At 32.8% G+C, this 15,769-nt stretch overlaps 2 protein-coding genes across 4 annotated transcripts in view; one reads left to right on the top strand and one right to left on the bottom strand.

The window, feature by feature from the left end:
* The window catches only part of LOC130903939 (vascular endothelial growth factor receptor 1-like), a 47,593-nt gene extending 47,444 nt beyond the window's left edge, over positions 1-149 (bottom strand). For both annotated transcript variants that reach the window (XM_057816339.1, XM_057816340.1), the window contains exon 1: positions 8-149. In XM_057816339.1, coding sequence (XP_057672322.1) covers positions 8-74 — 67 coding nt within the window. In that variant the 5' untranslated portion in view covers positions 75-149. The remainder of the gene's footprint in view (positions 1-7) is intronic.
* A 4,160-nt stretch (positions 150-4,309) lies between these two features.
* Positions 4,310-15,405, top strand: LOC130903649 (adenylate kinase 8). 2 transcript variants are annotated; one of them, XM_057815876.1, is made up of 6 exons: positions 4,310-4,663; positions 4,891-5,072; positions 8,041-8,230; positions 10,579-10,864; positions 13,532-13,750; positions 15,193-15,405. In XM_057815876.1, exons 1-6 carry the CDS (start codon positions 4,327-4,329, stop codon positions 15,359-15,361), a joined length of 1,383 nt encoding a protein of 460 aa, XP_057671859.1. In that variant the 5' UTR covers positions 4,310-4,326; the 3' UTR covers positions 15,362-15,405. The 2 variants fall into 2 exon arrangements, with proteins under 2 accessions (XP_057671859.1, XP_057671858.1); XM_057815875.1 differs by having other exon boundaries at positions 13,496-13,750.
* Positions 15,406-15,769: the final 364 nt, after the last annotated feature.

Genomic DNA, 15,769 nt, shown 5'->3' with positions numbered 1-15,769 from the left:
AACTCACCGAATGATATGATGACTAAATCACTTATAACTATCACTAAAAACACAATTTTATTATTAGAATTCATTATTACAGCACAGAGTTTTCAAACAAACATTTTACTTCAGTTAAATATCATTCGCGCGACGAATTCAACAATACTGGTTATGACACACGCTAGGAGGCGTGATACAGTCAATGTTTTAGAAAGTTAAGATAAAAGCTCTTCCTGTGAAGTATAGGCAACCAGTTATACAGAATAAGTTTTATGTATGGAACGCCTCAATTATCTCGGTATACGATTTTTATAAGTTTTTGTGTACAAAAGTCTTGTGATGCATGAGGTATTATGGTAGAATTTACATTGTTGTTAGATGTTTCTTTTTTACGGAAAAATTATGAATTTTGTTATTTTAAATGGATCACCTTGTATATTTTTTATGTTTCGGAATCTTGATTACTTTTTATCTAATGTTCCTTATACCTAAATCCTATAATTTCGGAGTTATTGCCAACAAGAAACTTGTAATATCCTTAATAATTTATATTATATTATATCTACTGTTAGTGTATGGGTGAAAAAAGTTTAACGAAACTGACTCGGTGAAAGATTTATCCAAATCAGGGCGAAGGAGAACTGTATCAACTGAAAACATCTGATTACTAGACAAATATCCAGGGAACATAATATTTCGCAAACATGATTTGGATAAATATTTTACTGCACCAGTTTTGTTAAACTTCAAAATTTTCACTTTAAAATGGGTTTATACAGTCAAAAATATATTGAATCACGAAGAACACGAAAACTATGAAGAATTGGGAAAAAATTGCCCTGACAAAAAATATAGAATGCAAAATTCTTGACAAAAAAGACTAACTTAACTTCAAAATTATCACTTCAAAATTGGTTTATACACTCAAAAATATTTTGAATCGTGATTAACTCGAAAGCTACAAGAAATTAGAAAAAATATGCACTCAAAAAATATAGAATACAAAATTCTTCACAAAAAAGGCTAACCTAACTTTAAAATTTTCACTTTAAAATAGGTTTATACAGTTAAAATTATTTTGAGTCGCGAATAACACAAAAACTATGAGGAATTGGTGAAAAATTGCCGTATCAAAAAATATAGAATACAAAATTCTTCACAAAAAAGACTAATCTTACCTTAAAATTTTCACTTTAAAATAGGTTCATACAGTTAAAAATATTTTGAGTCGTGAATAACTCGAATACTACGAGGATTTCGAACAAAAGTGCTGGAGCAAAAAATGTACTGTACAAAATTCTCTACAAAAAAGTATCCAAGCGCAATGTTTTTCAACCCTCTGTCGGTCACAACCTTATTCTATTAAAAAGCTGTCGCAATGTTTCAAATCCATAATTCATTGCGCTCATCCTTTTTTTTGTTTGTTTAAGCTGTGATCACAAAAAAAATTATTGACAGCAATGGTGCAATGGTCGCGATGTACATGAATGTAAAATTTACTAACGAGAAATCAAATGTGTCAGGTTTTAATTGTTGTGTTTTTTATATTTATTTTTATAATTTATTCTTTTAGTATGATTTGGAATATTTATGTTGGTAATTTAGACAGAAATATAACCTAAGTTTGTAGGTACTCATATCACTCGACTTTTCACTCGAGTCTTCTTTTTTTTGCAATCTTGAGTGACACAGATCATATTTGTGAACTTGACTATTTCTTGTAGCATTTCATTAGAAAACAAATGACTCCAAAATTCTATAGGTAACTTAGCTAGTCGTGATTAGTATTGGTATTATTCCTGGAAGACCTGTTATGCGGCACTTGGTAGTTTGATCCATCTTGTGTTTTTGTCTTTTCCGAGGTAAAATATATTTTACTTCTGCCCCACTTTCCTCAATATCAGATTTACCATCTCTTTCTTCCGCTGGCTAATCGCCCGCATCTGTGTCTGGTTCATCCTCGAAGTCTTCCATTTGGTTAAGGAGATCTTCATATTCATCATCTTCTAAAATACACTTTTGAAGATATTCTACATCATTTGGATGATTGAGATTGTATAATTACTTTAAATCGATTATATTGAAAAGTAAAATATAAAATAACACTAAGATGAAAGTAAAACAAAAACAATTTACAATAAGAGAAATCTAAAATATAATGTGCGCCGCCAAGGCATGTTTGTACTGAAAGGGTTCTGAGGGTTGAAAAAGTTTGAGAACCTCTGTCCTAGAGTGTCCTGTACATATGAAATAGGTGCCATTTAGTTATATCTTCGGATCACCAACACCCAGTAAACAATGAGTTAGTTCGTAGAATTGTTTTCATGAAAGGTATTTTCATATTTTGTAAACATTGATAATAATATAGAGATGAATGGTATTGTAGATAAAAATATTTTATCAGTATTTTGGAGAGAAACAAACACTTCCTCTAAAAGAAACGATGTGATTAAACAGTTTTAAAAGCTGAAAAAATAATTCAACCGATAATTTATGAAGTCAAGTTCAATTTTTCATATGAAATGGGATAAAAGAGTATTTCGTTCATATATCAAATGTGGAACTGAATCTTGTTCGTTCTAATGCAAATTTCACTTTAGGAATCGAATAGAAATCGCACTATATCCAGTGAAGGAGGCGGATAAAAAAATTTTGACAGACAATTTGTCTTGGAGGATAATCTAAGACTTGTCTTTCAGCAGTTTGGATCATGTTTTTAGCAGAAATATAAATTTGATCATCAGAAACGTCTACAATATCCCCTAAATGCCAAAAAAATACTCTTGTCTTGATTTGCTCATACGGGTTTTTCTGTGTCTTCAGAAGATATGTTCTTCAATATTATGGAGAAAACTTTCATTTCACTAACATGGAATAACTACTTTTTCGCCCACAGTTTTTACATGCTGAAATATAGTGAAAAAATTAGCAGTAACAGTTTTCTATAACTTCCTGTGATTTCAGCAATTCAAAATTACTTTTTGACGTCTTATTCGCCATTTTCAGTATCTCCAAATCTCTAAAATACACATTTACGTTATAAAATTCCATTCTGTCGGGAATTTATGCCACGGCTTTACAGGTTTGTTCACAGTAGTAGAAATTACTGTGTTTGTAACAAGTTTTTCGATACTTTGGAAGGCAAAGTCTAAACTATGAACAAAAAATTTACAATGAATCATAATATGAAATGTTTGGAAAGTGATCGAAATCAAGTTTACTGTAGTTAAGACAACAAATGACTTAATTTCTCATATCAAATGGGATCAAAGAGTATTTCGTTCATATATCAATTGTAGAACTTAACTTATCCACCCCCTATTATGCCCTTATTGAATCGTATCTCCGATATGCCCTTCCCTTATGAGGTACGTGTGCTACGAATCAATTTGAGCGACTCGGACTAAACACCAAAATCGCTTCTATTTTGATTAATTCATCCATTCAATTAGATCAAATCTTCAAAAAGTAATTTTTTGTCATTATTTTTAGCAGAGGGGCTGTTTTTAAGGGTTACACAAAGGGTTGTAAACATCAAATATACAATAAAATACGTTAGAAAGAATCTTACCAGTGAAATAATAAGAACTTGAATTTTGAGTAGAGCCTTGCAGGGAACGTCTGATGGTTCTTCTTAGGTTTGCAAAATCATCTGCTCTATCAATTCAATATGAGGGTGTCCTGGTATTCAGCTAATTCGAATTGTTGCCGATAAAAATTATAAAGCAGTTCCTCAATTTTAAGATTGAAGGTATTGAAAAATGAAGACAAGGATGTTTTAGATATATAATTAATTGCGTTCTAAAACTCTAAGACTAAAGATTATAGCATTGAAGGTATTTTAAATTATGATTTTTTGTAAATCTGATAACATAACATCAGTAAAAAATAGGGTCAAAGAAATTAATAGAATCCAACTTGAAGTAAATGATTTAATTACAGTGAATTTCTGTCCAGTTCTAACAAATTGATTTTATTAATTTGGGATTCGTATGAGGTAAAATGAGAAGGAAATTCGTTACATGATACGATTAGATAGAAGTATTTGGAAACAGATTGGAAAGCCCATATGATAGAGGGAGTGTTTTAATTTCCATTCGATTTCGATAGTTGACATATAAAAAAAAAATGGATTTTTGAAAAATTGAATTGCAGTTTTAATAGAGCGAATAGAAGATCCTTACAGTTTGACCTCAGTTCTAAATAGAATAGGAGGAGTTAACTGTATGATTTAAGAGAAAGATAAGAAAACACACTATCAATAACGTGTTTTATATTATATAGAAGTCTGTAGAGTAGTTAAATGTCATTGTCAAAAGACGTTAAATAAAATTTCAACGGAAAATGTCGTCGCAAGAACGTGAAAAACTTCCTATGAGATTTCCATTATGGCATGTACCGTATTTGGAAAAACACCGAATATTCAATCTGTTCCACGAAATTGCTAGAGAACTCGTGATCAATAAACCAAGCGATCACCTACTTTTCACCAAACAAATAATATTAAACGCTGCAAAAAGTAGAGAGATACCAAGAATTCTTTTCCTTCCATCACCAAAAATTAACTTACTGGAATTGGCCACAGAAGTGAGTAAACTCACCAAACAGGTTGTAATATCCCGCGAAAAACTCATTGGGTGCTTAAACAAAGATTTCGATGAAGTTAGACCAGAAGTTTTAGGTTAGTTCAGAATTATTAGATTTGTTGATTTAAAAAAAATATTTCCAGTGGTACAGAATTCACACTCAGAAATTATACGTTGAAGTGAAAAATATTGAAATTTTGATTTCGACAATATTAAGTTGCCTTATATATATATATATATATATATATATATATATATATATATATATATATATATATATATATATATATATATATAATAATTATATTTTATTATATTTTAGCCAAAGGTTTGGCATATTTGGTTCGCCAGGAAAATTGTTATTCAAAAGGATGGATCATGGTTGATTGCTTGAGAAATGAAGCAGACGCTAAGCACTTATTGCAATTGGGTATTATCCCAACGCATACATTCCATCTTATAGCTCCGTTCCATCCCAACATAAACGATATACTATATTGCAAGGTATTTTGATTCCAAATTTAACAATTTCTTGGGCAAACTTGTTTGAAATCCGATGTTAACAACTTTATATTTGATCTATAAATGGTTCAATATCTAACAACAGAATTGATGATCATCAAAACGAACTATTCTTAAATTGATAGCTTTTGACAGTCAATAATAAAGAACCATGGTTTTTGCTTCCATGGTACATTCATTTAGCACATTCAGTAACTTTTTTCAGATTGGAATCAATGATAATAAGGTTGATTTCGACTATTTATTGCCGTTAGAAAAAAACAGATTAGGGGAAATGTGCCTATGATGGACCCCTTAAGGAAATATCATTACAACTTTTTTAGTTTTGGACTTATTAATTTTTTTTACATGAAAATATATACTTAGCTCGAAGTTTATTATAGTATAGGAAGATTTTTCTGCCAAATAATTTCCTGTTTAATAGCATAGCTATTTTTAAAAAAGTAGTCGAGGGGTCCATCATTGGCACACATCTGCCCATGTCGGACCCCTTTAAAATAAATGAAAAAAAAATGTCTTTAAAGTTTTATTAGAAAAAATATAGAACAAACTAACATCACGTTAGGTACAGAGCTCACAAATAAAAGACTTGCAATGGAAGGAAACACCAGCGCACTCATTATGGCACCACGAGTTACATTTTTGACAACGAATCCACTTTTCTTTTGCACGTGAGTGCGAGAATAACTCATTGCAGTAAAGGCAGCTAGCATCATCATCTGAGTCATCTTGTCCCTTTTCCAAAAAGTTCTCTAAGGCGGATTAATCTTCATCAGAACTGTCATTTTCAATGACAAGTTTCCGTTTTACTATCCTGGCTTGTTGTTTTCTTATCTTTGTTTCCTTTTCTATAACCTTCTCTTTGAGTTCATGAATTTCTGGTGTTGAATTCAAATGACCAGTTTTTCCCCTTCTTCTGCATTTTTTTTTATCAGTACCAATTGCTACAGTTTGAGGGGGAGGACAAATTTCCTTCACAGAAATGTCGAGAACTGACGATGAAGACATGTTAAGACCAGATGTGGATGGGGTTTGAATTTCTAATTCCATTTGGTTCTCGATGATATCTCCTTGAGCCTCGGGAATCTGCTTATCCGTTGCTAAAGCTGGTGCAAACTGCCAGTCCTCGAAGACATGAGGATTGAAAGGATGAATGCCAGTCTTTTTGAACAAATTTATTGCATTTGATAGTACAGCACTCTTCAAATAAGCTTGATTGAGAAGACCTGCTATTTTGAATTGAGTCACTGCCTTCCCCGGGTTTTGACGAAGCCATAATTGGATTTCTTGATCAAAATACGTATGCAGAGGACGGAAGAATCTTACGTTCAATGGTTGAACGTGATGTGAACAATGTGCCGGGAAGCAGAACACAATTACCCCATTTTCTTTTGCAAACTGAAGAGATTCGAGACTCTTATGGCTACTGTGCCCATCTAGGAGCAAAAGAACCTTATTGTTATTAGATGCTTTCGTATACTTCACGAAATGCTTTAGCCATCTACAAAAAATTTCACTGGTCATCCAACCTTTTTCTTGTACGAAAGCTATGCTACCAACGGGAGCACCGTTCATAAGCTCATCGTTCATCCTTTGACGAGGGTAAATAAGAGCAGGAGGGATGTAAGTGCCCATGACATTCATTGCGCACACTACGGTCACGTGCTGCCCACGCTCTGCACTGCTGACTGCACCAACTTGCTTCCGACCTTTTGAAGCGTAAATTTTTTGACATTTCTTTTGGACCATAGTCAAACCTGACTCATCCATATTAAATATATTTTCGGGAGGAAAGTTGTACTGCTCCAGAGTGTTAGATAGTGCATTGAAATAGGCTTGAATATTAGGCTTGTTAAAAGCCTGGGCTCTAGCTAATGATGTACTTTCTGGACTACGCAAAGAAATTCGTGGATTGCGCTTCAGGAATCCCCTCACCCATTTCCAACCTGCCATTTTTGTTTCACGATTGAAACGATGCTCTATTTTATTTTTTTCGGCTACTTCGAATACCATCCGCCGCAAATCTTTAGAGGTTAAACCAAAAAAACGTGTTTCCATATCAATAATATATCCTGCAATCTCCTCTTCGATGGCTTTAGAGAAAATTGCGGTTCGTCCTCCCAAATTACCCTTGGAACTGTCCTGTTTAGCCAAACGCCTTCGCAAAGTTGTTTTGGGAACATTGAAGGTCTTTGCAGCCAACTTAAAGCCCATACTGTGATCTTGTACGTTCTCAATAGCCTGTCGCTTATCATGCTCGTCCCACTGTTGTCTTTTTTTGGATGCCATCTCTATAAATGGAAAAGAAAAACTACTAAAACAATATATTTATTTTGTTTATTTCAGTTCCAATGATGGACCCCTGGTCCATCATTGGGATCCGTTAAGTAGTCCATCATAGGCCATATTGCATAAATCAGATAAAAATCTCAATTTTTTTTGTTCTCCGCCATAACCTCAATTTTTACTCGCCAATCAACATGCAACAGTTCTATCAAGCTGTAGTAACAAAATCAGATTCTAGCTAAGAGTAAAACAAAAGTTATCTAACATCATGCCATGCTACTTTGTTATATCAATACATACCAATTTCAATTTATTTATTTATTTTCACAAAAACGGTTTAGATTCGCAAGAGCGCTTGTAAACAACTGACTATAAGCATCAATCAACCCAACCAATATGGTGGTAGTGTAATATGCGCGGTAAATTTGAAAATATAGCTAGTGGTCCATCATTGGCGGGGGTCCATCATAGGCACATTTCCCCTATTCTTTGATTAGATCGTTAGATTGAAAACAATGAAACGTCACTGAAGATGGCGGAATGTTATTTCTTTCTTCTATACCTTGGACACAACAGGTGATTGGCGTAATTGTTAAACTGGAAATGCCTTTAAAGATGAAAACGAATATCGACTGTATGTCTTGAAACGTATTTAATTTTTGAGGTATCACCACATTGGCCTGAACAAAGACGATTACTAGTTGCTCTTAGGAATATTTTCAAAAATTCATTACGAGAAGTTCATCTCAAACATAGACACATTGCTGAAATAATTGCAGAAATAATTGATACGGCTAAAATAAGAAAACTTTTACGACCAATTAAACCTAGAGTTCTCCTTCTGGGTCCTAGAGGTAAGTCAGATTTAACAGACACATTTAAAGTACGAATACATGTTCTACATTTCTTGTTGGTATCGAAATATTTCACCAGTTATCTATTAGCGTGATCTAGTGGTCATTCTCTGAACACAACAATGAAGTTCTCGATATTATTGGTCAATTCTGTAGCGCGCTCTAGTGACTAATTTCCCAGTCACACTGTAGAATATCGATAAAAATTGAAATACCAATCAAATATTAGATGGCAGCACAAAAAAATTTTGTGATTGTATATAATATACTGTAAGATTATACAATATTGAAAGATTTTGAACTTTGTAGTTAAATACAGTGCAACTTCGATATATTAAATCGGTAAAATTTTAGTTATATCAACTAATTAGTTAAATTCAGGTTTGTTATGTTGAGGTTATGCTATTATAAAGAGGTAAAAAAATAGTTTCATTCACCTCAACATCACGTACTGTCTTTGTTAGATAAAACAACTTCTAGTAATAAATGATAACACAGTTTTATCAAATAACTATATTCTAATTAAAAACAGTTAGATAAGTGACTTGATCTCAGCTTTTGTACGATCATAAACTTAACTTGTGAATCAACTGACAAAATTCTTCCTTCAATGCATTCTGAAGCTTTGAATAAAATCTCTTGGATCTCCGCGTGGATCGTCTGCTAGGTTAAGTTCATTGTAGTTGTATGTCTCCCTGCTATCTATAGAATCATTAATATCAACGAACTTTCCCAGTTAATGGAAATAGTTTTCCAATTTCCAGCTATGAAAGTAATTTCAGAAGTCCATAGCGCACTTACCTGTACAATTTAAATCAAAACCGTGTGCTGAATGTGAAGCTACCGTCTAAATTTTAGAAGAAAAAGTGGACCTGGAGCATCCTCTTTGGTTGAAGTTGCTGGTTGGTTCTTGACTCATTTATGTGAGCTGCGGATTTAGGAAATGTAGTTGATGATTTTCTTGTCATCATCAAAATAACTTGACTAGCGTTTTGTATTTCGATTTGAAGCATTAAGTTAGATATTAACAAAGTTTCTTATGTTGTAATAGAACTAATCGCTGCCCCTGAATTTCGTTCCGGCTATGATCTCAACCTTGGTTGTGCTCTTTCAAGTTACTGGTTGGTTCTTGATTCATTTCATTAAGTTTTTGTCAATGCCACAAACTCTGTACATTACCACATTTTGTTTTATTGGTCTACCAATTTCTGTACAATCTGCGGAATCATTGTATGCTTTAAATTGTTTCAAAAGTAAACGGAAATCATTTTTCTTGGTGAATATTCTAATATACATTAATCATTGATGAATTTCACATAAAATTTCAATCGACTGCAATGATAATGAATCTCTTAACAAAGTTTTGACATTGATTTCCCTATTTTCACTTTCAGAATCTACTAGATCATAATCCTCATAATGATTAATGATTTATATCATCTATAGTTGATTTCAAATCATATACTACAAAAACCAGCAACAAATATAACCAAACAAGCATTAAATTATGATAGAATACGCAAAAGAACTTAGACCTCTACGAACATGGAGAGTAACGAAACGCCACAGATAAAGTTATCAGGGAAAGACGCTACAGAAATAGGCAAACACAAATGGACCCACCAAACGACCCATGAAGATTGGGGCCTCATTGTGTCTCTTACAGCCGCTGAAACTCCAATTGGTTCTACTGGGAGCTATATTACATTACATATATTTTAATGGTAGAAAATGAAAATTATTTGCATAAAATCAGGATGATATGGTGGCAATATCAAAGTATTACCACCGTGTTGGTGTTTAGGTTCAAATCTTGGATCATAAATCCACTATTGGAATGTCATCTGTGAACGATATATATTTGGAATGTAGTCTAATGCGCATTTAGGAAATTTTTGAGAGTGCAGTTGATGAATTCCTTTTGATTCGAGTTTGAAGCATACTGGTTTTCGTTACTGTTATCAGATTGAGCTTCTTGATAATGTGATCTAGATTTTTTCTGTGTGCACAAAGGGGCAACCGTCTCCATTGTATTATTTCAACCTTCGTTAAACTATAATCCACAATACTTTAATATTAAGTCGCCTGATCAATAGCTTGAGATTATTTCTTATTAATCACATATGATTTCATGCAAATTTTACTTTATCTTTCTCTTTTATTTTCACTGCTACTAAACTCCACATTTTCCAGTCTTTCCATGAGATTTTGAATTAGTATTCGCAACTTTTTTATTTTTTAAGTTTTCTATTTATGGTGTACGGTTTGGATTGATAGAACTTCGTTCTTTTCAATATTTCAATATTAATCAAAATTATTTTTATTTCTTCCATTTTTAAATATTATAGGTTCGGGTAGAAAAACTCAAGCTGTGCTATTATCTCACAATCTTAACATCGTATTCATAGATTTTGAATATTTGTTGTGTCAGGCATGGATATCGCCTACGGAATTAGGCAAAAAGCTCAGAGAATGTCAAAATGAAGTATGTTTTCATTCCGATTTACTAGCACAAGTAGTTAATCAACGAATTCTTCAAGATGATTGCCTCACGAACGGTTATGTTCTAGTCGGATTTCCATACACCGACACAGACTTCAAATATTTTGATTCACTGGATACTCCACCCAACAGGTAAACGAATCGTCACGGCCTGTGTCACAAGAATAATTATAATAATCGAGGGAGATTGCAACCTTGCAACCTAACCTCCACTTCTAAAAATATAATTCCGGTCAACAAATAACGAAAATATCTTTACAAAAGGAGATAAGAGACGCCTCACTGCGAACTGAATAGTAAACAACTTGTCCTGGTCACAAAGAGAGGCCAAATAATTGAAAAGATACTCAGATTTTAACGGTTTTTAGCCGACTTTATGATTTTTCAAAAACTTTTTCAAAAATTAAACCTGACAGGTTAATTTAAATATGCGAAACAATCTACAGTATGTCTGCATCAAACATTCTTCAAGGTATTCTTGTAGAACTGAACCTTTCCTTGAGGTATGTTTGGTAAGATTTAAAAGAAAACAGCGTTAGAGTTATAAAATAGTTGATGAACTGTACAAACGAATATAGAACAATGGGGTATGATAATAGGTATAAAACAAAAAAATTTGGTGAGTGAAGCATTATTTTTAAGTCAGAAGTATGTAGATTATCACTAGAATATTGAGTGAATCTTGGTTCGAAGAAAAACTGGTACCAGCACTACATGCAAACAGTGTGATTGTATTTGATGACGCCTCATATCATCTAAGACGAATTTGTGACATTCCTACTAAATATTTTTCCAAAGAAATCATACAGGAGTATTTATTTGGAGACCATTATACATGGAGGCTCAAGAAACAAAATTAGTTACCAAAGAATGTACTGGAGACGAAATGATCAAGAATAATTGTCATATCTTTTGAGATTACCTTCTCTAGTGTGTTTTGAATCCAATCTAATTGATGTAAAATCACCAATTGTTGACACTATAAGAAGACACTATAAGAATAGAAATCATTCGACTCCGCTTTTTACAAAAATGTTCAAAAAAATAAAACTTTTAGGTAGTTATCATGAATTGTGAGTTCTTCGTGAACAGTTTGCACATATTGGACCTACAAAAATATTTTTTTCTATTATCACGAACGATTTTTCTCGTAAATACCTTTTTGCACCCAATATTGACACATTTGATTTCGAAAATTCCATATGTTGATATTTGCAGTTGACACCAATTTAAATATTGACTTTTCGTTAATCAAGGTCTAAATGAACAAAAGATATACAGCACATGTTGAAATATATTTCAGAAAAGAGATCTACAGAATTTTGGCAACCAGGCAAACGCATTCCGTTTCACGTTTGGGATCCACTTCTCAGATTCACATGATCGGCCGCAATTTCTAAAACTTTTAGCTCTTCTTTCTTCTTCGTTTCTTTATCTGTAGTTCTTTCTCTTTGTTCTGGAGTTGTTGGGCCCTATCTTCTACCTTATTCACACGTTCCCGAGACTTTTTAATCTTGGTAACTTCTGCTTCGATCTTTTTCTTCTCTTTTCTATCGTGATAATCTCGAGAACTATCCGATGTTACAACGCTTGGAACCTTCTCCTGCAGTCGTTTCTTTCGACTGTTTGAGGCAGTTTTTACCAAAGTAAACAGTTCTTGAAAGGACTTGTACTTTGAGCATGTGAATGACCATTTTCAGAAGCTTCAGAACTTACATGTCGTGCACCACATCGCTCGGGTTCAATGAATCAAAACTTTCAAAACTCATACAAAGAGGAATCTTCAATGGATCACAAAATGTTTTGTATCTTCCTCCCCCAATTATTTATTATAATTATTATAAAAGTGATACTCCGTTGATGTCAATTTCAAGAACCGAATGTCAAGATTGGGATCAGACGATGTCAACTCAAGGTCCACTTCGTTGATTTGAAACGTTTGAGCGTCTTGATGCACTACGAAATTATTCAAATCCAAATGTCACCTTAGCAATCAAATCAACCGTTTCTCCTAATATTCAAACAGGTGACAACAATTTTGTGAGACCTAATGATGATACCGAACCTAACCATGATTTTCTATTGAAATTTAGGGCACTAACTCTTGTGGCATTCTTCCTTATGGTATTCATAGAGCAGACGATGTGAAATGGCGATTTTTACTCACAATATTTCACTTAAAAAGTTGACTTAGATGCAGGACAAGGTTTTAATATCAGCCAGATGATTTATATCTGATGTGATAACTATTGGAGGGGGCCTAATACCTTATTTTTATATTTTGAAATTGAAGTGTCAACATTTGGGTCAGTGTCAATAATTGGTGTTTTTATCCTAGCATGGAACGGATAATGAAAGAATTTTCAAACCAATATATCAAAAAGGTATCAGCTCTTTCAATGTCTTAAGCGTTACTGAATTTTTGAGGCCGTGAAATTCACAAACCAGATTGTGTGATGATTTTCTGGAATGGTATCCAGAATGATTGTAAAAGAAATTGAATAAAACAGTTTAGAAATATTTGGAACTTAAGTAGTAATAAAAAATGTATAATAAAATATAAGCTATCAAATTACAGTAGTAGAGAGTAGAGAAGTGAATTCACAATATAAAGATCACTTTAATTTGGAATTTAAACGTTTGTCGTATTTCCAAGACATATATTGAGTTACAACAACGATACGGGAACGAAATCTGGCGCGTATGATGGTTGGTAGATATCCGCGATAGACACTTTTCTGTCTTAATTATTATAATTTTTAGGGTCATATTTATCGAATGTGATTTGAATGTATGTAGAGAAAGGATCCGTTATAGAAGACTCAACACAATTACTGGTTCTCTTGTAAATATAAAAGAAAATCCGACCGCTGAAAAAGAGAAGGAATTAGTCCTTCATCCAAAAGATGATATACACATGATTAATGCAGAATTGAATTATTATTGTCAAAACTACGGATCTTTGAGAAAATATTGTGGTCCTACAGCAAAAATTGTTAATGGGGATTTGAGTATACGGTAAGCAAATATCTTCAGCTTTGTTTTGTAGTTTGAAGCTTCGTTCAAATTGCGTCACACCTCACGTAACTAAGAAGTAAAGGGCATATCAGAGACGCGACTTAATAAGGGCATAATAGAATGTTGACGAGATGGATAAGTATAGTTCTTTGAACTGACTTCAGGAGGCAATATAAACATCATCCAGTTTTTTCAAATTTTTCACTACCAAGAAAATGAATGGAAATCCCAGAATGCAATATGGGCGAATGTGGTGGTTGAAGCAGTACATTTCAAGTACTACTTTTTAGACAAATCTATTTCCATTAGAATGCGTTTATGGGACTATTTTAATCAGTTGAAGCAGTCAGGTGATGAAAATCTTGCCCCCGACTTTAGGGATTGTCCGCATGGAAAAAACATTCGTCTGGACTAACTATAATGGAGCAAAACCGGGAAAGTTCCACTGGCATGACTATAGGATCGAGTGAAAATTACTTGTGAAGAAAATTAACCTATGATCTTCACTAACTTCCTTTCATCTATCACCTAAGCATTTCTGAATTTGATATCCGTGTTCACAATTTTTTAGCCAATTCTATTAAGTGGATGAAAAACCATCAAAATTCTAATAGCGTCCACTGAATCAAACACAAAATGAAAACCCTAAATAAACATATTTTTGTAAAATTTTCACTTATTTACTTGATGTTACTGTATTTTACGTTTATGAGACGTGAGGATTAGTTTTTTCATTTCATTCCAAAATTTTTTCTCTATTTTGGTCTACCTCTGTTTCTAGCTCTTGCTGTCCTGGCTTCTCGCATTCTTCTTCAATCCTTTTTTTACTTATTCTCTTCACATGTCCGAACCATCTTCGTTAATTTACTCTGAGTATTGTTGTGCAGGTTTTGTATTTAATATTTGTCTGTAAGCATCATTTTTGATATGATCTAATCTAGCCTAGATCTCAATTTTCATATAATTTCCATTTCCTGTTTTTTTTACAATATCTTGCGGTTGTTGTTTTCGATTCAGAGCCATTTATAGCCTTCCATAACTATCCACTCTTATTTTCTTGAGTGTTTACTAGAAAAAACGTTTCTTCACATTAAATAGTTGCCTTGCATTTGCTGTTCTTTCTCTTATTTCTTTCTCTAATTTTTTATCTTTTGCTGTCATTAAGACGAGGAATTTGAGCTGTTCATAGTCTTGGTTTCATGTATGTTTATGCTTCTAATTTTTTCATTTCTTTTGTTAGCTCTTTTTCTTTGTGACTGACAATTTTTTATATTTCAGGTTCCCATTCCTCAAGACATTATGTTTCCTTATCACTTTCGTCTTCAGTATCTTCTTTTCCATTGCCTGTTTCGTAGCCTAAAAAGTTGGAATCGTATTTTTATATCCTTTCTCAAAATTTCGATGCTTTTTGCTTTAGAAATATCAACAATTTATGTTTCCAGCGCTGTAAATGAAACTATAACTGCAATAATATTGAGAGCATCGACAGCATTCCCACCAAGAAAAGGTATGTCTGCTGAAGATACCAAGTCGATGTCATCTTCGGATGATTCGTGTGGGTGTCCTGTAGTATCTTCAAAAATCGTAGATTGTTTTATTAAACAACTATAATATTTTGTAAATACAATTGAATAAAATATTTCAACGTAAGACAATGTCTCAAAATGGTAATTTCTAACCGTATCCAATGATAAAACTCTATACTGTATATCGTATTCTGAATATTCTCATTTGAAACTTTTGAAGTGATACCAGATATAAAAACAAATTCATTGGATGTTTTTTCTTTATCATGAATAAGGATGTCGTTGCAAAAATTTTTTACTGAACAAACCTCAAATATTTTCCTGTTTTTTATTTATTCTAGAGATGGTATCACCTTTTTTTGATTTTGTAATACATTCTAGTAGTATATCTACATTTTTATCAAAAAATTTTTGCAAATTTGCTGATGCTAATGATATAAATAAAAAACAATTCGTAAAAGGCTCAACTGTTAGTAATAACGATTATTTACAT

This window comes from Diorhabda carinulata, chromosome 2, assembly GCF_026250575.1.
Source record: "Diorhabda carinulata isolate Delta chromosome 2, icDioCari1.1, whole genome shotgun sequence".
Classification (NCBI taxonomy): domain Eukaryota; kingdom Metazoa; phylum Arthropoda; class Insecta; order Coleoptera; family Chrysomelidae; genus Diorhabda; species Diorhabda carinulata.
Note: the sequence above shows the minus strand (reverse complement) of the source record. Positions and strands in the feature narration are given on the sequence as shown.

What these genes read in the sequence shown, in the direction of transcription:
- LOC130903649 (XM_057815875.1), top strand. Translation starts at nt 4,327, where the DNA reads ATGTCGTCGCAAGAACGTGAAAAACTTCCTATGAGATTTCCATTATGG. An exon ending in TCTCCTTCTGGGTCCTAGAG is followed by an intron (nt 8,231 to 10,578) that starts GTAAGTCAGATT and finishes TAAATATTATAG; the next exon opens with GTTCGGGTAGAAAAACTCAA. An exon ending in CTGGATACTCCACCCAACAG is followed by an intron (nt 10,865 to 13,495) that starts GTAAACGAATCG and finishes TATAATTTTTAG; the next exon opens with GGTCATATTTATCGAATGTG.